This window comes from Aulonocara sp. 'chitande type north' Nkhata Bay, linkage group LG2 (genome assembly GCF_057382095.1).
Source record: "Aulonocara sp. 'chitande type north' Nkhata Bay isolate Kocher_YH1m ecotype deep benthic linkage group LG2, A_spYH_male_GT1.1, whole genome shotgun sequence".
In the NCBI taxonomy this organism is placed as follows: domain Eukaryota; kingdom Metazoa; phylum Chordata; class Actinopteri; order Cichliformes; family Cichlidae; genus Aulonocara; species Aulonocara sp. 'chitande type north' Nkhata Bay.
In genome coordinates, this window is record NC_141345.1 from 3,047,441 (window position 1) to 3,072,946 (window position 25,506).

At 40.4% G+C, this 25,506-nt stretch overlaps 3 protein-coding genes across 6 annotated transcripts in view; all 3 read left to right on the forward strand.

Annotated features, from left to right (window-relative positions):
- Window positions 1-2,562: 2,562 nt before the first annotated feature.
- tmem35a (transmembrane protein 35A) lies at window positions 2,563-5,071 on the forward strand. Its single transcript, XM_086302048.1, has 2 exons — window positions 2,563-2,811; window positions 3,740-5,071. The coding sequence occupies exons 1-2, from the start codon at window positions 2,692-2,694 to the stop codon at window positions 4,103-4,105; spliced, it is 486 nt and encodes a 161-aa protein (XP_086158174.1). The 5' UTR covers window positions 2,563-2,691; the 3' UTR covers window positions 4,106-5,071.
- A 2,148-nt stretch (window positions 5,072-7,219) lies between these two features.
- cenpi (centromere protein I) lies at window positions 7,220-21,689 on the forward strand. 2 transcript variants are annotated; one of them, XM_086302069.1, is made up of 20 exons: window positions 7,220-7,505; window positions 10,689-10,826; window positions 11,313-11,431; window positions 11,984-12,091; window positions 12,271-12,319; window positions 12,462-12,508; window positions 12,735-12,824; window positions 12,912-13,040; window positions 13,374-13,517; window positions 15,869-15,989; window positions 16,257-16,351; window positions 16,499-16,616; window positions 16,865-16,929; window positions 17,107-17,216; window positions 19,031-19,166; window positions 19,536-19,660; window positions 20,131-20,179; window positions 20,614-20,829; window positions 21,176-21,217; window positions 21,381-21,689. In XM_086302069.1, the coding sequence occupies exons 1-20, from the start codon at window positions 7,343-7,345 to the stop codon at window positions 21,513-21,515; spliced, it is 2,199 nt and encodes a 732-aa protein (XP_086158195.1). In that variant the 5' UTR covers window positions 7,220-7,342; the 3' UTR covers window positions 21,516-21,689. The 2 variants fall into 2 exon arrangements, with proteins under 2 accessions (XP_086158195.1, XP_086158186.1); XM_086302060.1 differs by having other exon boundaries at window positions 7,221-7,505; window positions 20,611-20,829.
- Window positions 21,690-22,836: 1,147 nt separating this feature from the next.
- drp2 (dystrophin related protein 2) overlaps window positions 22,837-25,506 on the forward strand; it is a 179,802-nt gene continuing 177,132 nt past the window's right edge. For all 3 annotated transcript variants that reach the window (XM_086302105.1, XM_086302079.1, XM_086302096.1), the window contains exon 1: window positions 22,837-23,200. The gene's annotated coding sequence lies outside the window, so the exon portion shown is untranslated. The remainder of the gene's footprint in view (window positions 23,201-25,506) is intronic.

The window sequence follows — 25,506 nt, forward strand, 5'->3', positions numbered from 1 at the left end:
CATGCATTTTTCCACCTTTCTTCCATCTGGAGAAACTGTTTACCAGATTGCTCGACAGATTTGAGACTTAGCTCTGCAGTTTCTGGCTTTGGCAGAATGATTTGTGAGTTTCATCCATATCAGCTGCACTTCAATAGCTTTCAGCAAAACCTACTAAAGGAACAAAAGATGTAGATAATTGTGATTTGTTCGGTGGTCCTGATCATCAGTTATGATGAAGCTTGTGGTTTCTTCATTTCTTACTGATAAATTTTGGACCTTTTCATATTAAACTGGTGAAAGTGCTGTCCTAAAATATGTCACAGCATTATTACTGCAAGGAGAAAAGTATAATAAATCCAATCAAATATGATGAAATAAGCTGAACAGCTCTCATAGAAATATGGGTGTTCGCTTAAGGAGTGGTTGAATGGTAAATTAAATACATTATAGACTCACATTTTACATTAAACAGATATTTCTTTTGTCTTTTATAAAAACCTGCTCAATTTGTAAGAGAAACTAGTGACTATATAAAAGGGATATTTAGGGAAGCTTTTCTTTTTAGGATCCTAAAATACCACCCGGTGCTCTGATCATCAAATGCCAAAGTCTGGCGACATTAGCAACATATGCTTTATTTTTCATTTAATTGTAACTCAATCTTTAAAATCTACAAAAATCCTATTTCTAAAGCTGTGCAGACAAAAGAAAATTGCCAATTAACGCAGGAGGAAATGGCTGCAAAATAAGTGAAAGAGCTGTGTCAACATTTCATGTCTAATTTCTTTAACATGTGCAAATATGATGTGTGAAAACATGAATTTGCATTAGCAGCCATGTCCTCCACAGGAGGCAGGACTGTCGCGCTTCCACAGCTGCTCGCAGTTTGCAGATCGCTGAGTGCAGCTTTCACTGACAGCCTGTCAATGGTTCACTCACTGAAAGCTGATGTTAAACCAATCATCAGATTGCAATGATACCACATTTTCATAGTGGAATTTATTTTCCTTTTGTCTGGTGGTGGGGGGTGGGGGTGGGGGCAGTATCAGAGATGCCAGTGGCGTCAACAAACTAATACACAAGGGTGGATTCATTATTGCCCAGAATCCGGAGGCATTTCAGTCAGTGAGCGACAGGAGGTCACTCGACAAACTGCTCTCCATCATGGACTCATCTCATCTCGTTCCATACTACAGAAGGGAGCAGAGCACCTTCTCGCACAGACTCATTCAACCCTGCTGCCTTAGTTCCTACTACTCCCTATGAAACTCTACAACTGCTCTCCTTTTTGTCCGTTGTGTGACCAGTGATCCCCGTTTTTACTCTTTACACCCATGACTGCAGTCCAGCCTATACCAGTAACACCATCAGCACATTACCAAATGATAACACAGTTTGTGGACACATCTCAGATAGTGACAAGTCTACCAAAAGAGATAAGATCCTGAAATTGGATTTCAGCAAACAACCTGACACTGAACACCAGGAAAACAAAGCAAATCATCTTTGACATCGGGAAGATGTCAGTGCAGACCAGCTCCCTGTCTACATCAGTGGTGACTGTGAGGGCTTATGCTGGTCTGTCCTGGACTACAAAGACCTCAGCAGTCACCAAAAAGATGTACAATTGTAGAAGTCCTTTAGATGTGACCTTCACCAAGGTCAGGAAGAATATCTGGCACCCAGATATGAGAGAAAATTTGTCAGGATATTCAGGAGCAACCCAGCGACCAGCAAGGCTCAAGCCTGTTATGAAATGGAAATTGCTGGAACACCAGTGTCACTATTGACAGTGAAGCAAGGTTTTCTTCACCATGGGCTGAGAGGGTGCCAACCATGAAAGAAGCCCCTGCTACATCTTCAAGCTCGACTGAAATTTGGAGGATGGATTTGGAATGGATAAAGCAGGCCAACTTTAAGCTTCTCAACCTGAACCCTGTTAAACCCTACTGAATTTGTGGACTGCACTTATAAGCTGGGCCCATGCCAGGAAACCCACCAATTTAAATAAACTTCAAATTCTCCCAAGAGGAGTGGTCAAATATCCAACCAGAACTATGTCAGAGGCTAGTTGATGGCTCCCACAAGCATCTAGTTGAGGTGCAACTTATTAAGGGACATTCAAGCAAATATCAGTGGTGATGCAGATTTACATTTGAGCCACTTCAAATCTGTGCACCCATTTGTTGTTTTTTAAAATCATTAAAGGCGCATGCTGCATAACCATTCACACTCTGGAAATAATTGAAAGCACAAAATTACCATGTCATTCATGCCCATGATAATGCATGCAAACATTTATCTCAGCATATAGCACAGAAGTGGGTTTTATATGTTACCTCTTTTCGTTAAAATCGCAGAGAGGCACAAAACTCATATATAAAGTTGTTGTTAAGCAACTTGAACCCAGAGCTTTTATCTTGGCTGTGAGCTAATGCCATAATTCAGCACTATGAGTGTTTCACGTAGGATGCGTGTCCCTTCCCTTTAATCTTATTCTTAAACTAAGATGAGAAGTAGGTCTTCTGCCTGCTCCGCATCCAGCAGCTCCCTTCCTGCTGCTGCTGGATGCGGAGCAGGCAGGGACCCCGGTCGCCATTTTTATGGTAGATCCAGAAGCCCATCCCCCTCGCGCATCTTCACCGGGAAACGTTCCGACTTTCATTCAGCTCAGCGGGAAGCGCCCGGCCGCATGCACGGTACTGAAAAATGGCTTCACCAAGGACAATAACCATTGTGGCTCTTTCTTTTGCTCTGGGTTTATTTTTCGTGTTTATGGGGACCATTAAGCTCACCCCGAGACTAAGCAAAGATGCATACGACGAAATGGTGAGTAGCGTTGAGTCTTACCCGTGAAGTGTCCGCATCTTTGGGGGGGGGTAAAGGCCATTGTTCTGCGGTGACTACAGACTCAATGTGTAGGGAAGCTGACCTAAATAGTAAAAGGACGGGAAAATGAGTGTTTTAGATGCTGGGTTGCTCTTTTAATAGGCCTGTCTGTTGCTTGTTTTCCCAGTGGAGAGTCCTGTACGGTTATACAAATGACCTGCTATTATTGCCTGCAACAATACTTTTAGCACGCATGCTAAGCCACCGTGTTTTAGGATAAGACTCAAATTATTTTAGCAGTCATCCCTGTAAACAGATAGCATACATAAAATAGTTTAAAACGGGCCTATCCTTAGCTGAATATGGATGAATAATGAATGAATGAAAGCACTTCCTTTTTCTTTCTTCTTAAAACATGCTGTAATTCAGCTTAAAGATACAAAGAAGCATGCGGGATAATTAACAGTTTTGGAAGTGAGAGATTGGCCTTTATAACCTAAAATGTCTTGTAGCTCCCATGGATGGATGGATAGATAAGATAGATAGAGAAGCAACTTAGCAGTTGGAGAGCAATGGTGGCGCATTCGAGCAATTTCTGTGAGATGCACCTGCGGGTGCTGATGTTGAACTATCCTGTGGAAGATCATCGATGGCATGCCTGTTGGTTTAATTACTGCATTCCCAAGCTCACTGAATATCATAATTGGATGAGTTTGCAGGTTTTCTTGAGCAGTGAGCAATAGTGAGCAATAGGCTGGAGAGTCATTGTGCAGCCACAGTGATGATAAACTGTCATCTAGATGTTGTACCTGCTGACCTGAGTGTGGTGACTCCACCTGGTCCTTACATGGCCTCACTAAAGGACATTCATAGCAGCCTGTAGGCCAAAGTTACACACTATTCATGAAGATTTCTTTTTTCTTTCTAGAAAAGGGCATACAAGAGTTATGCCAAAGCATTGCCGGGCCTGAAGAAGATCGGGATCAGCTCAGTCCTGCTACGTAAGATCATTGGCTCTCTGGAGGTGGGCTGTGGGGTGGTTCTCACCCTTGTACCAGGCCGGCCAAAGGACGTAGCCAACTTCTTGCTGCTGCTTGTCATGCTGGCTGTGCTCTTCTTTCACCAGCTAGTAGGAGACCCCCTGAAACGGTACGCCCACGCTCTAGTCTTTGGTATTCTGCTCACCTGCCGATTGCTCATTGCTCGCCAGAGTGATGACCGGCCAGAAAGAGAGGACAGCAGAGAGGAACAGCACATCAACGATCAGGAAAAGAACAAGGTCAAGCAGTCTTAAGGTCTTTCCTCTTGGTCTATGGATTGTAGTCATTCAAATTTTGAAGGAAACATTCACTCCTAGTAATAATACTACACACACACACACACATCCTCTGTCCCATCCAGCTGCTGACTGATGACTCTCACCTACTCCTCTACACTCTTACTGTGAAACTGAGAACTCCTGACCCATCCATCCTCTACATAACCGTGGACAATCGTACCTTTGGAAACTGATGAGCTCAGCTCATTGTCACGTTTATCCATCCCTGTTTCCCTATTTATTTCAGTCCTACACTGTGTTCAATGTTTTACTCTACTAAGAATCTCTGTTATGTTTTAGGTTGATTTGAGAATGCTGTTTTTCATTGAAGAATCTTTGTTGTTTTTCTTTCTAATTTGTTTTTATATTGTAGGTAGGAGAGGTTAATGATGAATTTCAAGCATGTTTAATTTGGTCAAATTTACAGAGTTTAAACTAAAAAAGGCACTGATAAGGGGAATTTTGGACTTGCTGTACTTTTTTAATTCGTCTTACATATCCAGGTCTGATGTTGATGCAGTGTTACCCAGTGACTCCTTCAGTTAAAAAAACAACCTATAAATCCTTTTTCATTTTTCATCTCAGTAGACTTTTGCAGAAGTACGCATGAAATCTTCTCAAAGTAAAATAAGCTGAATATCATCCTTTCAGTTCTGTTATTACACTGAAGTTGTTTAGCTGGGAATGATGGTGCTCGCTGCCTCAGACGTCGGCAGCCTGCTTGTACTGCAGAACACAACCAAATCAGAAGAGTATTTTCTCATTGAAACTCAATTTTACCATTTGTAATTCACAGTTGGAAGTCTTAAATTCTAATCACGGGTTTGTTTCTTCTTCTCTAAAGATATGAAAATAATTCCTACTGCGGTTGAAAATACTGTCAATTTTGAGACTCACAATATTTCTGTAAATGATATACTTAAAATAAAGAATTGGAGCTCAGCCTGACTAGTGCATTTCATTCCATTAAAGTTAACTAAAAATACCTTAAATATGAATCACGAGCTGCCCCCCCCCCCCCCCCCCCCCCCGCCTTGTTATATAACTTCAGCCAGTCCCTGTCAAAGTAATTCCTTCATATTAGCACATATCCTACATACTACCTAGAAAAGTACTGTGTGCAACAGCTCTGCAAGAGAAGTCTTGGTCATTTTATTCTGTCCATTGCACATAGATTGGTTTATTATAAAATGCTGCTTAACTCAGGCTGGCATTAAGTTATTATTGTCAGAAGGGACTGACTTTCGCACCTTTTTTTGTTTATGTGAATTTTCTCATAAGATGACTCCTGATGGCCTAAACTCAAAGCTGTGTCTGACACAGCAAAAAAAAAAAAGCCCTCATATGAGCAACAATCAAACAGGCTCACTGTACAGACTGGCTCTGATGGTTGTTTGTCTTAAGCCACTTTTCCTCCTGCTGAGCATGAAAGCTGGATGGGATATTTGTTACAGTTTGGATGAAAGTTATAAGAAGAAGACACGCTTTAAAAATCATGCATTATGCATTCCCCAAAGGGCAAGTTATGACAGACGTTTGCAGAACAGCTTTGTCCACATGAAAAGAGAAATTTGTTTGTGAGTTGTAGCTGAGATTTCTGGCATACTGAAGAAAATATTAGGTAAATGAAATATAATATGATCTCTGGAAAACTAATTCAATCCCTGCAAAATGGCATAGGCATCTTAGATCCTTTGCCCTGCGTGTTCTTAGATATGGACATGTCTTTTACAGGCATATTTACTAACATAGATACATATAACTATGGAAAAAAAAAAAATTCAGGATAGACATAGCATTTTGGGTTTTGCTGCTGAATTACAGGAGGGCATTATTTTCTCTTGCAAAAGATGTTTTTCTAAAGGGGATAAATAAGGAGGCACTGAAGCACCACACTTTCACAAGCTGTTATCGTGGTTGCCACATTGATATTTTGGGATGAGCTACAATCTTTGTTCCAAAAGTTCATACGAAGTCCCACTTGATGTTTGTCGACTGTGCTTTTGATTTAAATTGTAAATGACAGATTTAAAAAAAAAAATCCACCTGACAAGGCTGATTTCTGCAAGGCTTGATCTGAAGATTTTCTGTGCCAGTTTTGGAAAAGACTGGAAAAAGGGCGAGTTATCAAAAATATTCTAACCAATCCATAAAGTCCAATATGGCTGTTACATTAATTAGTTAAGCATCAATATTCCATGGAAATTATGCCACAGAATATATGTGAGATGATCTATAGTGTAATGGTTTACAGATTTGCCTAAAACAATCAAAAGATGCCAAGTTTGATACAGGGAGGAGAAATAAATCCCTCTGGAGTTGAGTCAAGAAGGGCATTAAAATAGCTTTGTTCTACAAAAAAAAAAGATTGTATACATCTGGGATATTGTCCTCCCACTGTAGACTGCATTCGACTAAGGATCTGGCGTCTATATGTAGGAAGACTCAGAAGTGTTGGTATTTAATTTTGGACAAAGCGTTTGAAGGCTACAGGATTCAAGAATGGCTGGCAAGATATGAGGTGCTAAAATGTAACTTCATTAATGAAGTGAAATTTTTTGCTGTGAGCACCAAAGTAAATTAAAAGACTGATATAGCCTATATATCAGCTATTTCTAGGTTGATATGAAGGCTTCTAACCCTCCTTAAGTTCATTATCTGTAATTAATCTGTAATTTGTAGTTCTTTATAAGTGTCATATGAATGTAAACTGCATTTTCACCAAAAATGTGCTTTACAAACATATAACGGATTGAAAACAGAGTGAGCAGTAGTGGCTTGCTATGCATACAGTTAGGGTAAACACACAGCATTATTTTTGCTTTCTCAAAATAGGGTCCAGTTTTTTTAGGCCTGCGGCTCTTAAATAAATGCAACCCATAGATACCTGAGTAATTTTAGAGTGTCAGCTTCTTTGTTCACAGAGTGTTTAAGATATCTGACCGGTCCCTTTGTATTCTGTTCATCACTTTATTAAAAATGTAAAACATTTATTATGAAGAACAAATCTACACCAGTGACTATGAGGCACAGAATAACGATGGGCACTCAGCGAGGTGGAAGACGAAAGGACTACAACTCCCGCGAAGCAACAGAACGGGAAGCCCAGACTGCGCAAGCGCAGGGCAAACGGTCGCGCGGATGATTTGAGTTTTGTTTGAATGGCCGAAGACGAAGGGGGTTACCGTGTTTTTAAGTTTTGGCAATGTAGAGATGGCAGCAACGCAAAATCTGTCGGATTCAGATCAATCGTCTGTAAGCGACCAATCTGCGTCCAGTCGGAGCGGTAACAGAAGTATAAGAGTTGCAGAAAAGGAGAGGAGGAAGAACGAGGCGGAGGACCCGTTTGTTTTAGCTCTGAAATACTTCTCTGACGGTACGTCTAAATATAAACCTCCGCCCAACAACAGGCTGTGGCGTTACTGTTACTAACTATACAGTGTTTAACCTCAGCAGAAAACAGATGGAGAAAATCCAACGAGGCCTGAAAAAAAAGTGTATGATTTCGTTACTTTTGTATTTAATGTGGCGTGTAACGCAGCTAGCTAGCATACGCCTCCCCTGTATTAGCATTGGGACCCCGGGGAAGCCAAAATATCAGCGTCTTTGGCTATTAGGTAACAGGCATTGTGTCGTGCCAAAACACAAAGGGGTCAGCAAGCTCGCTTAAACCTCTCACTTGATTGCATGGATATTCTTTTAAAACAAGAAAGAATGAGGAAAATACTCTAATACGTCTGTGGGACTCGTATTATCTCGAAGCTCTACTTCAAGCAATTTTAAGTCAGTCATAGTCGTTGTGAGCTAAACAAATTAAAATATGTATTTCACTGGATTTGATTAAAGTCTCTACTCATCACCCAAAGTTTGTTACTGTATGTTTTGCAGTAATATAATCTAATCTTTTATTTTGAAAAAACGTCTTCCCACTTCCCCTAAGCAGGTTTTGGTTCGGTGTAGTTATGCCATATTTAGAAGTTAATTGACTGCTGCTCATGTCAATGAAGATGGCCTTGATGTTTATATGTGGTGCACATATAGTTCTTTATTAGGGTACGCGTGTTGTCTAATCAGGTAATACAGCTCTGGAATATTTTCCACTTTTATGAATCTCCTGCAGTTCAGTTTTTAAGGAGGTTGCCAGAAAGCTGATTGTTTTACTTACTGGGATCACAGTGGGCTTTGGAATTCTGCATATTTTAAAGCGCTTCTAATATTTTATGTTAACATATGTAAAAGGGAGCATTTGGAGTAGAGCTTTAGGATTTTGAAGCGACTTGGATTCATCCTGAAATCATGGACGAAAAGTTGATACATGACCTGAGAGGTTTCGCTGAATTGAGATGGAAAAATAGTCACTCTTACTATCCATCTCATCCAATCATTTCCTTAACAACTTGCCCCTTTCCGTGTCATAGCTGACAGCGAGTGAGTCACAACTGTATCACAGGGCTATTATTCTTACATTCTCAGTGAAAACATAGATTAATTTGTTCTAAAAGATTTATGTGGTTAAACCAACCATCCATCGGGGCATCTATCGATTTATCGTCTGCTTACCCAATTCATTGTCACGGGGCCTGAAGCCTATCCCTGGTGTCATAAGGTGACAGGTGTGGTACACCCTGGACAGACCACCAGTTTGCTACAGGGTTAATGCATTAAATCAATAACCCAGACAAATATAGTAGATTGATAGCTTTCTTTTGAACTAAGTATTTCAAAATCTGTTGACTTATGTGGAGGATTTCCTTCAAATAGGTGGTTAGAAGAGTCTTATAGTAATTTTAAACAACCTAAGATGTAAATATTCAACTAAAATATCACTTGCAGCCAATGGAGTGGTGATGTAACTTGTAGTTACTGACGGGTAATCATCATTATTTTTAAACAAGCAGGTAAGCAATCTTCTGTCAGACCTAGTATTAAGCCAGCATTGAAAACACAAACATTCCAGTATTTACATGAACAGGAAAGTATAGACCTACGGCAGTCACAAGTAACTTTAACTGGGTAAAAAGGCTTTCAACACACTACATTATGCTTTACTACATGTCAGAAATTTGATTAACTTCATCATTTTTAATAATTGAGCACAACCTTTATTATAGTCTTTTAGCCGATTAGACATTAGTGTAGCATTTCTTAACCAGAAAGAATATGTGGAGCTGCAGTTCTTTCCAGTACAAGTGGATTTCCCATGATTTGGTTTTTGCATGACTTTGAACATTTGTGGTGCATGACAACAGGACTGAAAAACTGTGTTGTATTGAATTTTGAACCATCTCATGTGATTTTCAAGAGTCTTTATATTTCTTTAATTGTGCTCTTTTGACTCTTTGCTTTATTTTTCCCTCCAGAAATTAGTATCTCTCATAAATATTTAGATATGAGTTAATTATTCATCCAGGATTCTCTTCCATATCTTCACCATCTGTGTTCTTATTCTTGTTATTTTATGTTAGTTCTATTTAGTGCTAGTGATGAAGTGGTTAAAGGCACTGTTAGTGATGCATTCCTGAATTACTTGCCTACAGTGACCCTGGTTCCTGCAACTTATTAAACATCTTAAAAGGCATTGGATGCATTAATTAATTAACTTGGCATAAAAGGATTCAAGGATGAAATGATTCAAGAGACTGACATCACTTGGATGTTTTATTCTAGATCATTTTAGTTGTTTTTGTCTTCACATTTTTAATGTATTTTTTGTTATTTTCTTGAAAATGCAGAAAAAGGAATGTACCACACACCTTCTGATTAAATACTTTAGCATGTAAGCAATAAAGCATCAAACATTGTCTAGCATCAGCCAACTAATTTGTTATTACTTTTAACTAATCTGACAAATATTTTCACCCTGGAGCTGTGTTGTATCTAAATAACCCCCAATGTCCTTGTAACCAGGAAAAGTCTAAATTATTTCTGTGATTTGACTCTAGATGACAGCAGCGCTGTGGTGTGTTTTTGTTATTCTTAATGAGAAGCCAGCAAATGCGTGAATATTTGATGATGGATTTAACACTGAGCTAAATTGCGAAAACAGACAGTTTTTATGTCGCAGTGAGTAAACATGTAATAAACTGTTTTTCTGGGGGGTCTGATGAAGCAAACTGTTTATATCAGCTCATACCCTGTCATCCGATATCAAAGTTGCTGACTTATTCTAGTGTGTGAAACTGTTTTGTTTATGTTTTTGTTTTGTTTTGTTTGCTTCTCAGCTCATTAACACATTCCATTTTAAGGCCCTGCAAGTCACTTCTTTACATAAAACTGTTTACATCCATCTATCCATTCTCTTCCGCTGGTCCTTATGAGGGTAGGCTGGAGCCTATCCCAGCTACCATAGGGCGAGAGGCAGGGTACACCCTGGACAGATTGACAGTCTGTCGCATGGCTAACGCATTGAGACGGACAACCTTTCATACTCACATTCATACTTATGGGCAATTTAGAATCATGTCTTTCCTGAAGTCTTTTAGGAAATATCAGTGTAAGTGTTTTTTCCATTTATATAAATGTACACACTTTAATACAATGTCACCTCTCCTCCGTGTAGTTGAAGCAGGGACTCCTGTTCTGGGGAATGATGAGCTGGAGAAGAACCTGGTGCAAGTGGAAAAGGTGGCCTATAGTCAGGGACTTCCCCCAGAAGCAGTTTCTATTATGCTGGAGTTTGCCATGAGCCTCCGTATGGGTAAGACTGTCTTTGCATCAGCCTCAAACTGGGTAAATTGGGGAATTTCCAGCAGGGAGGATGGGCTTGTGTAACAGAATTATAGAGAGCAGGAGTCTGTCAGATTGAGGACCTAGCAAATGTACTTTTGGTTACACTTTTCACACTTAACTGAAGACACACTTAATTGAAAACAACAATTCACCAAGCCTGCCAGTCTTTGTACTGTCAATAGAAAAAGAGAGCATAAGCACAACAGATCTATTGTAGTCTTCCACAATGTAATATTGTGAAGGTTAATTGAAAAGATCTATATAGTAATATAATATTAATTGTATAGTTTATAAAGAATTATTATTTCTAATCGATGTGATGTGAGTTTCATTCTTTTAATTGTACAGTCATTTGGACAGTGTGAAAAAATGTGTGGTAATGTCTTTGATATTACGTCGTTCTGCACTCTTTAAGGCTTCTTTTGATAAATTTTGCTCTGAATTTTCTGTGCAGGGACTTCTCCATGTGTCCGGGTGCTCAAGTGTCTGATTCCTGCCTCTGTGGTGCCACAGGAGGCTGTTGTTCGAGCAGTGGTTTGGCTCAGCGTTGGCAAGATGCCCATCAGCACTCAAGTAAGTGCACGTAAAATATTTGCACTAAAGGAAATATTATAACTTCCAATCCTTCTTTAGGGATTCAGTTAACTTTTGGGGCAGTAAAACTTTGTTTGATGTGCCTAAAGCTTCTTCTCATTTTCTGTTCATTAATTATTGTCTGGAGGAATATTTGTCCAGGGAACGCGTGAGTCTGGCTGTGTTGCAGCTCTGTTTGAGCTCCAGTCGTGTCTGTTTAGTATAATGATTGTAAATCCACCAAGTCCAACTTTTCAGCTCTGCCACACTAAAATTAGCACAAGGTATATTTTGGGATTCCAAAGAGCAGCTGAAAAGCGCAGGAAGTGAGATGTAGGAGCAGTTAAGAGATACCAGCCAATTTTCAAAATAAAATGCAACTCAGGCTCAAATACTCCACTTCTGAAGTTCTTCTGGTGTGTTTTGAAGTTCAGACTTGTTTAGTTTTATGCCTTGTTTATTCCTGGGGTCACACTGAAGACATAATTTCATTGTTCTATTTGATAAGAGTGTGACATTAACGACCATCAAACTTACTTCTCTTCCATGCAGGTTCTTTTCATAAAGTGGGTATTGACTGTATTTGATATGATTGATGCAAAGGACCAGCTACGAGCAATTTATGGCTTCATCTTCAACTTTGTCACAGATGAAAATCTGGTAAGTGCTGGCGATCTTTATAATAATGGGTTGAAATGACTGTTTAGACAAATCCGATGGCATTTACACATGTCAGGCACGCTTTTCACTAAGCTGGACTGTGTTTTTAACAGCTGGCAAGATAAATAGTTATGTTTTAAAGGTGTGAATTGATTAATCATGTTGTCAAAATTTTTCAGTGTCCTTTCATCTGCCATCTCTTGTACCTTTTGACCCGAAAGGAAAGCGGTAAGCCAAATACTTTTATCCTTGAAATCAGATCCCTATACTATGAAAATACTATTCTCCCTTTTTTCAGTTTACTTCTTTGTTTCACCTTTTTCCTCATCACTTTTCTGAGGTTTTTTAACATCTCATTTTGTCGCGGTAGTGCGAGTCTTCAGAGTCAGGAAGCTACTGGAACTACAATCTAAACTGGTAAGCATCCTGCAGTTTTGATGTCGTCATTAATCAAGTGAATTTCATTATTTCCTTCCTCAGTGTGAGAATCATTTTGGAATTTAATTACAGAAATGCAACGGCACAATTTTCCCATAAACAGTTACCCTCCAGTTGCCCATGTCGCGCATCTCATTGTGAAAGAAACAAAAAATGTGATGCAGAGTACAAAGATGGGACTGATTGTTTATTGTTTTCTTCTCAGGGAAGACAGCCTTTCCTCCTGCACCTACTGTCACTTTACAAAGTGTTTTGCCCTGAACTGGTGACACTCTCCATTCCATCACGGATGAAGGTTTGTACCTAAAACATACTTGCTCTTGGAATACGACCATTCTCTGGAAAACAAAGCAAACATGGTGGTTTTCATCTTTTGTTGCAGAGTGGGTTTAGGAACCACATTTCTCCCTGGCAATCAGCATTGATTGCTGTCCAGAAGAGGAACGGTTTGCAAGGCGCTTCCAGCATGAGTCTGGTCACAAACAAGGATAAAACCAACCCAAGAAAAAGGGTATGCATCTTTTAATTGGGTTTGTAGCCAACCGTCAGCTACTGCTGCTGCCTGACAGTACCTTCCCAGCTTTTCATTTGTTGGAGGTTCACATTAGTGTGTACTTTATTTGTGCCAGCAAAAAAAATTGGCATATTTTCATTCAGATGTACACTGCAGATCATTTTCTTGATTACTTTGTACATTTTCTTGTGCTGCCTGATGCTTTTTTCCCTTCCGTTCATTATCATTGTGTTTTGAACTGTTAGTCAAAGGAGATACATAATTATTTGTATTCAAGCAGTTTATCATGATTTTAACTCCTTTGCTTTTTACTTTCTGCTTCTTTCTTAGAAACACTGCCACCTGGAATTTCCTGCTTTGATTCCTGCACTGAACAAAGAAGCTCAGTCTGAGCAGTCCTCCAGCAGAAGGATGGTCCCACTGGTGGAGCTCCACTCTTTTGCTCAGCTGTTGGAAAATATGCATCGTATAGAGGTAATTTCTCCTGTGATAAATCTCAGAGTTCTGCATCTGTCAAGTGCCGACACTCTTTCGCTGTGTTGCTTCCTCTTATCTAGTTCAATTTTACAGATCAGCTGTAAATCATTTCAGCAACAGAATATAATGTATTCTAGTTGGCCACTGAAGTGTCCCAGTAAATCAGATGCAGCAGGAAAATGAGAATCCCTTCTTCCTAACTACCAAGAAACACCAGCAGTGATGACAGCTGTCAAAGGAACACTGCGGTCTCAGGATGGACTAATAGTGAAGCAAAAGACAAATCTATGATCTAAACTACTAACATGGAATTAAGAGAAAAGAGAATATATAATGAAAATTACTTTTTCACTTTTAGAACAAGTACACTGGCTACTTGAATGGATGGCAAGAACTTGTGGCTTAAACGGGTTTTATACGTTTTGTGTCTGCTTGGGTCCCTATCATGTAAATTTCGTCATTGAAGAGTGAGTGCAAGGAACTCACCTGTGGAGAACTGATATTATAACTCGTCAACTATGCATGCGCCCAGGCAGCAAGTTTAAAGTGGACTTGGACGAAGTAAAACAGGAGAGAATACTCTGTCGTGAGGACTCCAGCTGTCTGTGGCTTTAAACAGGCTTTTTCATAAGGAATATATATGTAAAGATGCAGCATCTCATACTGAGCCCCCACAGCAGGTTCACAAGAAAGGCAAAAGAGAAGGAGAAGTCCTTTTAAGGGGTCTCATAACAGGCGTATAACAAAAATACCAACTTCCTCAGGTGACTACTTACATTACAGAAGTTTTTTTTTGTATTAGGAATTTTCTTTTATGTTTAAATATGCAAACTGGGCATTGCCAGTTAAATTATGCGTGTAAATTGGCAAGAAATCCCGATCTTGGATCAAATCACATTTAAGTCACCAGTTCAGCAGGCTTTGAGTGACTCAGTAAAAACTTTGGGCGCATAGATATCAAATTGGAAAGTTTGGATATGCTACTGAAGTGAGGATTTTTGGATCAGAGTACAAGTATTTATAGAATGTTATACAATTATAATGTACTAGTAAAATAAATTCTTTACTTAAACATACACTTGAAGCGTCACCATTTGATTACATACACAAAATCCAACATTATTACTTTGCTTAAACAGCAGAGAAAGTGCAGTAAAAATATCTAAATGTGTATTTTGGGCTTTTATTTTCACAAGTGGGAAAGAAGACATGTTATTGATGCAAAATGGCACAACACCTCAAGTCTGACTGGTCCATAAGAATTTTTTTCCCTTTAGTAGCTGTGTTTAAATTGTGATATATCCTCTGGGCCACAGGGTGGCGCTGTGTTACTGTTGTATTTGTATGAGTTTATTGTGCTTGGCCATTAAAAACTTTGACCTAGAGAAACCACAGCGTAAGTGGCCTGTGGCTGTTTATTATATTAGAGCACAAACTGACTTCATGAGCAGAGTGCTTGTCATTTGTTTTTTAAACAGGCTGTTGCTTTTTTATTTTTACAGATATCATCAGCGTGTTATTTGTCCTTTATGAGTAATGAAAGCAAGGGATGTTAGTGGAGATGTATCCGAGTAATGCATTGGACAAAGTTGCAAAGCAAATGGTCATTTAGAGAGGCCTCTCCATAAATGTCTATTTGCCCTGCAGATTCAGTGACCTGATAAACCAATGTAAGTCATTTTAAAAGGATTGCAGGGTTTTATGCGTCATGCTACATAAATTCACCTCTTTCACTGCCCACAAATAAAACGTGGACAATAAGGCTTGGAGGGCGTTGGTGCCAAATGTGTTTATGGCAGGGAGAGTGGTACTTTGCCACGTGTTAGGAAAGACAGATGAGTACAATCAATTTCCCTCATAAAACTATTCGGTTACGGCATTGACAAAGGATCATTGATTATTTCCCTCACGGCCGGCGTTCTTGTTGTCAAAAGCAGAATGGTGCTTTTTCAGTTTAACGATACAGTTGCTCCATAATTACTGAAGAGCTGAGTTGTGTCCATTTACAGTCTGTCTTTCTCTCATTCTAATTCGTGTATTAAATTGACAAAGTCCCCATATTGAGAGGCAGCTGTTCAGCCACAATAAGGGACTGTATAAACTATCCAGTGTGGTGGAAGAAGTGTCCCAGTATGGGGATTACCAGATACCGAGGAACTGGCTTAAAATTAGATTGGTGGCCAACCCTGTGATAAGGACACGATCATCTGTTGGTTCTTACACTCTTATTTATTTCAGCTTCTGTGTTTGTTTATTTGTTTTTTGCTTCTGTGTACCTGTTGTCTTTATGTGTCTTTCTGGTTATTTTAGTTTCTTAATCATAATTTTGCTTTATGTGTTTCCACCAGCTGCCTGCTCAGATGGGCTCGCTGCTGGGTTCCAGTCTGGCGCTGCAGTACCTGGACTGTGTGCAGGATGAGTCTGCCCTCCTTCGCCTCAATTTCTGGTTAGGCTACGCTTTTCACGAAGGTAAGTCGGGAATGCACACTACACACTACATAACTGCTGTGACATGTTCTTTCTAGAAGTTAGAGGAAAAGCAGAGCTGACCTTGAGCTGAACCCCAACATAACTTTGTTGCCATGTTAAAGGGATTCTTTTACAGAAGGGTTTAAAGACATATGAGAATATGTCTCCGTGTGAAGATGCAGTGCATCTGAAATCTCCTGCTGTCCTCTTTGTAGTGCTCTGAATTTTTCACGCAGTAAATACCTTTTTTGACTGTATTTTTTAAAGAGTTTTTATTCTGTGGCGATGGAGGACCCAGTCAGACTTCAGAAGAAGCTCTCCAGTTTTTGAACAAGTTGCTGTCTGCACAGCACTTTCTGCAGGTGAGCCCCTGATAGCGACGTCCACAGCTCACTGACATCGTCATTATTTCTGATGCTCATTAACCTGGCGCCACACGCGTACCTGATACGTGCTGTGTACCAACGCTGAGCCAAAGATTTATTTCACATCATAATTTTCTCCAACAGGAGGGCTTTTCCAGTTCAGAGGTTTTCCTCTATAAATTTCTGAATGTTTGGGACGGCTCACTACTCCGTCCGCAGATCCTCGGCCTGCTGAGCAACATTCCGGTTGTTCCAAGTTCCCGTGAGTGTTACCTCCACAGATCACTGCTTTCTATGACCGTCTTTCTTCACAGCTCAATTTTCTCTCCTTATGTCTGTCAACGTACACTTACATAACACAGGTTTTCTCTCTGATCTTGTCGTGCACTTGAATAAAATCACAGTCATGTTCTCATCTTAGCAAGCTGTCATTTTGTCCTTTATGTAGGGAACTGTAACGCATTGAATTGTACGTCAGGTACAATAGTAACCTTTTGTCTCCCCCTTCAGAGATCAGAAGGCTTCTGTTTGAGCCTCTCATGCAGCTTTTCTTCACATCCTCGCTGTTTTTCAAGGTAGGCTTTTCTTTTGCAGACACAAACAGATCAAACTTGCTCCCATTACTGTTCAAAGTTATTAGGAAAAAAAAATGCAGTAGTGAAAAACAGCGCAACAAAGCCCTTGAGTAGTTCAGTGTTTAACATGCTGCATAATTGGTTCTTTTTCTCTCTTTCGTGTTTGTATCTCTGCAGTGTGGACTGATGGAGTGTCTTAACAATATGCTGTTGAAGTGGTTGACCTGGCACTCCATTTATGCTCTGGAAGACGACCTGGACATCAGCCTCAACAGCCACACGTCCATGTGAGTTTCACATCTGTTCAGTTATATTTAGTTCCATGTATATAGCGTGTTTTCTGAGCAATAGTCACTTCAAGGGAAGTAAACCTGGATGATTTAGCAATCTGACGTTAGCATGCAGTAGAAAGTAGGGAGGAAGACAGAGTCCTGCAGCAGAATCGTATGTATGAGTGTGTCAGTGCCTCGCTGCAACACTCCATGAAGCACATCAAACTCCACTCTCTGTGTTCCCCCGTGGGGCTCAGTCAGCTCACCGCGCTCATCCATAGTACTGTCCAAACACCTCACATTCTCCACGATGATCGCTGGAACAGCTCCTGCTCTGAGACCCCGTTGTTTTCTCCGTAGCTTCTCCAGGATTACAGGCTTTGCTCGTGGAAGTAAAAACTGTCAGCACGACCAACAGCTGAAGACAAGGCAGAGGAAAATACAAACACCAGGAACAGCAAACAGAACAAAACACAAACTACAGGAGAGTGCAGACAGAAGTTAATGGCTTACAATAGTGAGAAATTCGTAGAGGAAAGAAAAGAGAGGTACCGAAACAAAACACTCAGTACATCATGGGAGGTTCCGCCTGAGCCTGTAGGAGTATAAGCAGTGGATGGTTCGGTTTAAACCATAACTATAGGCTTTATCAGAAAGGAAAGTTCGAAATTATTAAGAGGTCTTTAAAATATGATGATGTAATTTGATCATTCAAGGCTTTGTATGTAAATGATTTTGAATGTAATCCTAGATTTGGAAAGCCTTTAGAACAACCTGATGATATGGAATTATAGATTTTCAGCCTAGAAGTTAAAAAAAAAAAATCCATGATATAGTTTTTCACTGTTGCTTTGAGATGGGATTTTTTGAATATTGGTAGAACTGTAAAGAGAAAGAAGCCAGACCTCAAGCTTAAGTTTATTAGGGAGTGAATGACACATCCTGCAGGCCAAGTAATGTAATACATAGCGGATATCTGGTTAGACACCCATGTTCTGAGAACTTAAAGTGCCAAATATGATAACCTAATTATAAAATTACATCTGCTTCCTGCTTTCTTGATGCTTGAAACTTGTACTTTGTGTCACGAAATGCTTTCTCATAGAAGTTGGCTTTTTATTTATTGTGCCTTAATTGACTAATTACTTTTCCCCAAGGACAAAACAGTAGTTTTAATTTTGATTATTGGCAAATTAAGTTAAATGTCAAGTCTCTTGTTGCACCTTTTTTTTTTTTTTAAATTTTTGATTACGTTAAATCTTGAAAGACAACTGACATTTGTATATGTTGCAACTATTTATCTTGAATTGAATCCATCTGTTATCCACTGGCAGCTAAAGCAAATCAGTCTTTATTGTATGTTTTCCCTTTGGGTTTTGAGCTCGTTTATACAAGTCCTTTATTTGAAATTTGTTTGGGAACAAGTGGCACCTTAATATTCCAGGGAAACGATTTTCTAGCTTCCAAATTGAAGGGTGGCGTACGAGTCAATTATGTTTAAATGCCTGAGCTTCATCACTTGTTTAATGCTGCAATAAATGCCTTCAGTCAGTGGAAAGATCCATTTTACTCAGTGCCATTTCCAAGTTCACCTGTGGTATTTACCCAGTGTACAACTCATTGAAGAAATCATTGATCACGCATTGTGTTTGTATCTGTTTGATTCAGTGTTTGTCATTTGTGTTTGCAGTGAGCTGCTTTGGATAGATTCCTGTGTTTTTATATGAAAAACTGCAACAAAGTTTCAAAGGACATGAGTTAAAAGCTGTCACAGGTGTCATTTAACATCCGTTTTGGGTAAAGTGACTCTCTTTTGCCCTGTGTTCCAGAAACATGACTCTGTCGGGGTTTAAGGATTCGGTGATGGAGCTGATTCACTTTGTGGGTCGACTGGCCTCTGTGGGCCTTCAGCTTGAAGGCTGTCACTGTCTCCTCCTCAGCTTCGTCCTGGACTTCTATGAGACGGTAAAAAGAAGAAGAAGCTGGAGTTAATGATTTTATCTGTTTTGTCATAATCTGTGTTTGCGATTTGTTATTGTCTCTATATAGTGACACAAAAAATAAAACATCCTCGAGATGTTTCACCACCCCTACCTTGCAGAATGATGGTATTTGTAGGGTCTGACACCTTAAAAACACAAGCCCAGTCTTATTTAGCAAAATGCAAGTAGAGGGAGAGAACATGAGATTCCCTGAACAGCTTTAAAGATCAACTTGTAGCAGAGCACACTCTTTCTAAAAGGTTCAGCGGGGATGCATATTCTATGTCTGAGCCTCTGCTTTAACGTTTTTAATCTCTGTGGGTGTTTGTTACATGTTTTTCTCCTCCCGCAGGTTTGTGACACATTTCTGAAGTATGGCCTCCCTCTCATAGTGATGCCTCCAGCTGGAGTCTTTTACCCAGCCCTGTTTGCCACTGACCCCGTCAGCGTGGACCGACTGGCCTACATCATGCACAGGTGGGTGCTCAGCACCTCTATGGGAAGCTGCCATAAGCTTATCTTAATGCATACATTAGCAATGCCCTAAATGTAGTATGTCATATGCTGCTTATACATATTTGATAAAGGGACTGAATTGGAATCAAATGGCTTAATTGAACTTGCATGTTAAGGCATTATTAATGATGGAGGCCAGGGGGCAATACCCTAAAGCCCAGATTCTTTCCTTACGTGGAATTCTAGTATCATTTATAACTCCAGGCTTTAATAACACACGTCCTTATAGCCTAACTAATTGAGTACACCCTGGGGTTTTAAAATAATTTTACCAAAGCTAAGAGTAAAAAGCCGTGACTCCAAAATTAAAACGTAATTGCACGGTGTGTTTTGACTGACCATAGAGAACTGGCTGTTGTGCAGTGATTTATGATCACAGAGGCCACCGGTCCATTGCTTTTATTTATTTATTTTTCTTCTATTTTCATCAGGTACAAAGTGAACTTGACATCAGCCAAGAGCCAAGAGAAAGTGACAGAGGTAAAGATTGATGCTTATTGTTTTTGTTATGTGAAAATGAACATGTGAACAATATTATACATTAATTTTCTGCTTTAATGTTTTAGTCGATGCTCTCTCTGTGTTTTGCCCCTTCATTCACTTTCGTAGATTTAATAGTAAAGCTCCTTAGGAGTCTACAAGCATCTACTTAAACCTGGTGACGTTAATATCTTCTCAGATGTGAACTTAAAGTTGTCCTTTACTACAGCAGTCACTGTGAGCTGCGAATTTGAAAGTACATGTCAGTCAAGCCAGTATGTGTGCCTGAAAATGTCATTGGCAGCCTTTATTAAGTAAAACAGCCTTGGTAAATGGTATTCAGATTAATCATCACAGCATCAGATCTCTGTAGTTCGGCTATACTCTTACTCCACTTTCTTAGTTTCTCCTTTTGGAAATGTGCTTCTCAGCAGGCCTTTCACATCAGCCGCCAGACTTTCCGTGAGTTCAACCACTACGTCGTCATCATGGTCAACTGCCTGTGGAACTCCAGAATGTTTCATCCAGGGATGGGCGTACAGCTGGGAGAGGAGCTGCTTCTCAAGAGTAACGTGCCACAGTACGGGTCGAGCTTCGACCTCGTCCACCATCCTGCCTTCATGAGCTACGCGGTCAACTTTCACCAGAAGGTGAGTGCGCGTCATTTGTCTTGATTTGGATTGAATCCTACATGCTACAGTAAAACCCATGCTTATTTTCATACCGCACAGGGAATTTGAATCAGCAGGCAGCGCGGTTATTCATCTTACAGACCAGCTAAATGTGGTGTTAATGTATCTTTCACAGATGATGCATTAATACAGAAGGAGATTTTATTATTAATGAGTGCAGCGTGAGATGGGGTTTTTCATCAAGTTTAATAATATCCGCACCTTTTTTATTTTTTGGTTGGGTCCAACTGCATCATCCAGCAGTGATCCTGTGAGATTCGCGAAGGCTGGCTGTCGATAAATATTAATGTTCTCTTTTCATCAGTGTTGGCCGGGGAAAAAGGACATGGACCTCAATTCCATAAAGGTATGAGAGGTTCCTTTTCATTTCCCTGCATTTATAATAAAGTTCAGGTGTAGTTTGATGTGCATCGGTCATGTTTCATAGATTAATAGAGACATCTTTGATCACACAAATCTTCAGATGTCTGCAATCTGACCTGACATGTTTCTGTGTGTGTGTGTTTCAGCACTCCAAGCCATGGAATTGGTACCTGGAGTATTTGTTCACTCAGGGCTATGACGGCCTTAAACATTTTGTTCAGAGTAACATCAGCTGGCAGCTGAAAGCAGACGATGGTCAGGTTGACGCACAGCGGAGGTAGAAGCTGAACCCGGCAGAGAAGAAAAAAAGCGCCAACTCGCTTCTTATATCCCCCCTTTTTAAAAAAAGACTTGTACATATTTTTCCCCTCGCCTCTTCCAAGTGTGCGAGTCGTTTTTATGTAAATACATTTATCTGTCCTTATTGTCTTGTACATTTAACAATGATGGCATAATGTGTTTTTTCCCCCCCCCCCTTGTACAGCTTGTCAGCTGCAAACCTATTAATTGCACTCTTGAAAAATAAATAAGTGTAAGACTTTTCCTTTGAAGGTTGGATAGAACCCAGTTTGCAGGATAATTTAAAAGATTCAGAGAACTGCCTGAGCTCAAGTGGACCCTTGGGAAAAATTTTTTCGAACTGAGCACAGTGTATCTTGGTTATGCAACAAATTATTAATTTCATCATTTGTTGAGGAAATGAAAGCTCACTGACTCAAACCCCGTGGTTGCATCCTTGGAGTGCTGTGCATGGTGCAGTGTGTTGCGCTCTCCAGTACTTTATATTTTCTTTCATTTTTTTCTTGTACCTTTACAGACCACACACTGATATAAACATGGCCAAAGTTTTGAATAATAAGGTCAGTTTATATGAAAATAATCCCTAAATGCTAAGTTTATCTATGGTTTGTTCTACAGAATGTTTAGAGAGGAATACCCTTTTTTAAGGTAGATTCTTGGCCTTTATTGCAATAACATAAAAAAATCTGGGCAAAGGATCGAGCAAGGTAAATTCAAACCAGGTGTCCGAATTAGCCTTTGCCATATGGGTCACCTGCGCTACCAAATGAGCTAAACCGGCATCCAAGTGGGGATATATTTACTGTGACCCTCTCAGGCACACAGCAAACTTCAACTACAGAAGCCCCGCCCACCTGCTGTTCAAATCTTCTGTTTGACAGGGGCAGCCAATCAGAGAAAAGTTGGTTTAAAGGGTGACTAGCGTTTATTTTGAACTGTTGATCATGCAAAGCTAATCTGTTGGTTTCCAAGAATAAAATATAAGGCTGGAAATGAGCATAGTAGTTCTCCATTAATGTTAGAAGTGCGCCATCCTTTCCGTACTTATGGACCTATAACAGAAAGGTTTATGCTCATTGTTTGCTGATATTTTGTGGCTGACATAACCCAGAACTGGGTTGGAAGGAAAAACCGAAAGTCGGAATTTTGTTTCACATCTTCCAGGCTTGACTGAAGTTTTGGGTTTGCTGTAAAATGATGAAGAGTTGCGGAGCTGTGCGCGCTCTCTCTCAACCTTGAGCTAAATGACTTCCTGAGCTCTCTTTGGACGGCTCCCATTCAGCTCCCACCGATCCCCCACCTCAGCTCCAACAACGCAAGTTTTCTATTACAGTTTCATTTTATTCGCAGCTTATAATCTTTACTGCGATAGTTAAACCGGGCGCCTGGAAGCCTCCCCGCGTGTGCCGTGTCGCTGATGTGAACGAGCGGAGCCACCTTAAAGCAGCCCTCTGATGTCAGCGTCAGAGGCACAGTCTCCGCCGCCGGTACAGCGCTGCGCTGCTCCGCCGTTTCAAATCTTCTGCGCTGCTGCTCTCCTCACTTTCTTCAGCTCATGTCGCGGCTGCATCCACCGGAGTAGCTCATTTATTTCAGCGTCTTCTTCGCCAGCAGCTGAGCCGTGTCAGTCCAAGCTGAGCCAAATCCTCGCTCCAGGGAGAGAAAGGTAAGATTGTTGTTCAAGGGTTCTTCTTCTTCTTAAGTGATTACTGCAGGAAATGTGTTCAACCGGTTACCCTCACATTCAGAGCAAACAGAGGAACGCGGTGTTGACAGTAACTGGCTTCTTAAATTGCCTTTGGGTTACTCTTGTGCGTGTTGAGATGGAAACTGGCTGTGCTGCTGCAGTTGAGTACTGGCCATCGTCCTGGTCGCAGTCTGCCAGATGTATTTTTAAAACCAGACATCTGTGTGATGGATGAGGTTTGCCGGATGAGCTTCAGGGCTACAACCTGTGTATGCACAGTGTACGCGCTCTTCTGACCGGTGGAGCTGCCAGATCAAAAGGTGTCGGGCGTTTAGGCAACCTCTACTGTTCTTTCGACTTTTCTCGCCTCTTCTTCTTTTGAATGAATGAATGAATGAATGAATGAGGCTGTGCACAGACCACATTTTTATCAATTCATTAACTGCGAAGGAAAGGAAGTAATTTCAAAGACAGTGATTAAGTGTGCGCTCAGCGCTTGTTTTGTGGAGCTCACAGGAAAAGAGCCTGTCAGATCCCTCTCCTCTTCCCCTGCAAGTTGCCTCTCGAGTGTCGCTTTCTGCAGGGAAAAAGAAAGAAAGAAAAATTTATAGGGCTTTTCTGCCTCATCAGTTTGTATGGGTGGAGACTGACGTGTGATGGCAGGCTGAGGTGTTGAGCCGGATTTGAACTCTGGATGTCGCGAGTAATTATGGTTACAATTACACGGTGTGCGTCTTAAGCCCCGAGACTCCTTTCAGGGCCCCAGAATGCAACACAGTGTGGGATAATTTAGGGAATATGTTTGGAGGAGAGGAAGGTAATCCTGTGCGCTTCCGTGGACGTGACAGCAGCAGCAGCAGCAGCCTATATTTAAACCCAAATGTCAACCAAATGAAATCCCCACTAACTAAATGACATCTGAACCCGCTCTTACTCCCGAGCTGACTGACAGGTGTCAACACAAACTACGCTAAAGTTTATTTTTTCGATTTTATGACACGTTTGGCATATTTTGGCCTCAATTTTAGTTTTCATTTATGGATATTCTGCATTATTACTGACTGACATTGCCTCAAAAATCTGCCATATTATCACTGCTCCTGTGTCCACATTCTGGCTGTGATGGCTATTCTAAGAATCAGTTAAATATAAAAAAAAGAATCTTGGTTTTCAACATCAAAAGCCTTGCTCTGGCCGGTGATATTTTCTTTTATTCCTTTCCTTTCATCTGTGATCATAAAGCCCGGTAACTCTTATTCATGGCCCAGTCCAGGTTGAAACTGAATGTCTCTCTGAGCTTTAAATGGTTTATTTTGCTGGTAAAGAAAAAGAGCCGCACAATATTTCTCTCCCAAAAGGGCTTGGAGTGACGTCCCATCTCAAAGAGGAATTTCATCTTAAAATGGCTTTAATGTTGTCATTCTGCAGGACCTTCCAGCTATATCAATCTGCATTCACTTGGAGCATTTTTATGGTCAGTAACCTTCCTGTACTTACACTGAAAGAGCATTTTCCTCCAAGCACAAAGGCTATCAGAAGCCCATCAGATGTTTTTTTTTCTTTCCCGAAATCCAATTTGATTTGATGACAGGATTGCACAGCTTTTGATCTTGAGCACAGCTGCAAAACATCTGTAATATTAAAAAATAAATCCACGTAGCGGGTTTAATAATGGTAGCATATGCCCTAGCAGCTCACATATCGTGTGCTTCTCTTTTGTAGTCAGATTTGGCAGAACTCTTAAGGCTCCACGCAGTGATGAGCTATAATTGTGAAAGACTCTAAAAGGACTATGAGCGTGTTCTATTTTCAGCGCCTTTCTTCTTCTACATGCCTGCTGGTCATGTTTCATGTTATGCATTTTCCACACTCTCCCTCAAGCTGTTTTCAGCGGAATATAGATGAAATCATTCAGCGTCTTCCTGTTTTAATGTCATTTATTCATTCTGGAGAGGACGGCGCCACTGCCGCTGTGTCAGATAATGTAAAGGTTGGGGTTCCCAACCTTTTATGTCTGCTACGCACTCGCAGCCCTGTCAGCTGAAGTACTTCTGAAGTACCTCTTCCCTGACACCAGCCGTCATGTTGCATGCAAATATGTGGATTTGAATTCATGTCAAACAATTGGTTTGGCCACATTTACAACCGCTTGGCTGTACAGTCTCTTGGAAAGCTATCTTATTCAATCAGTGAATCACGACTGTTACAGTTGTTAATCCATTTGGGATGCTTTTAGTAGCGTTTAGAAACATTTATGCATTCGTTTTTAGACATCAAACAGAAAC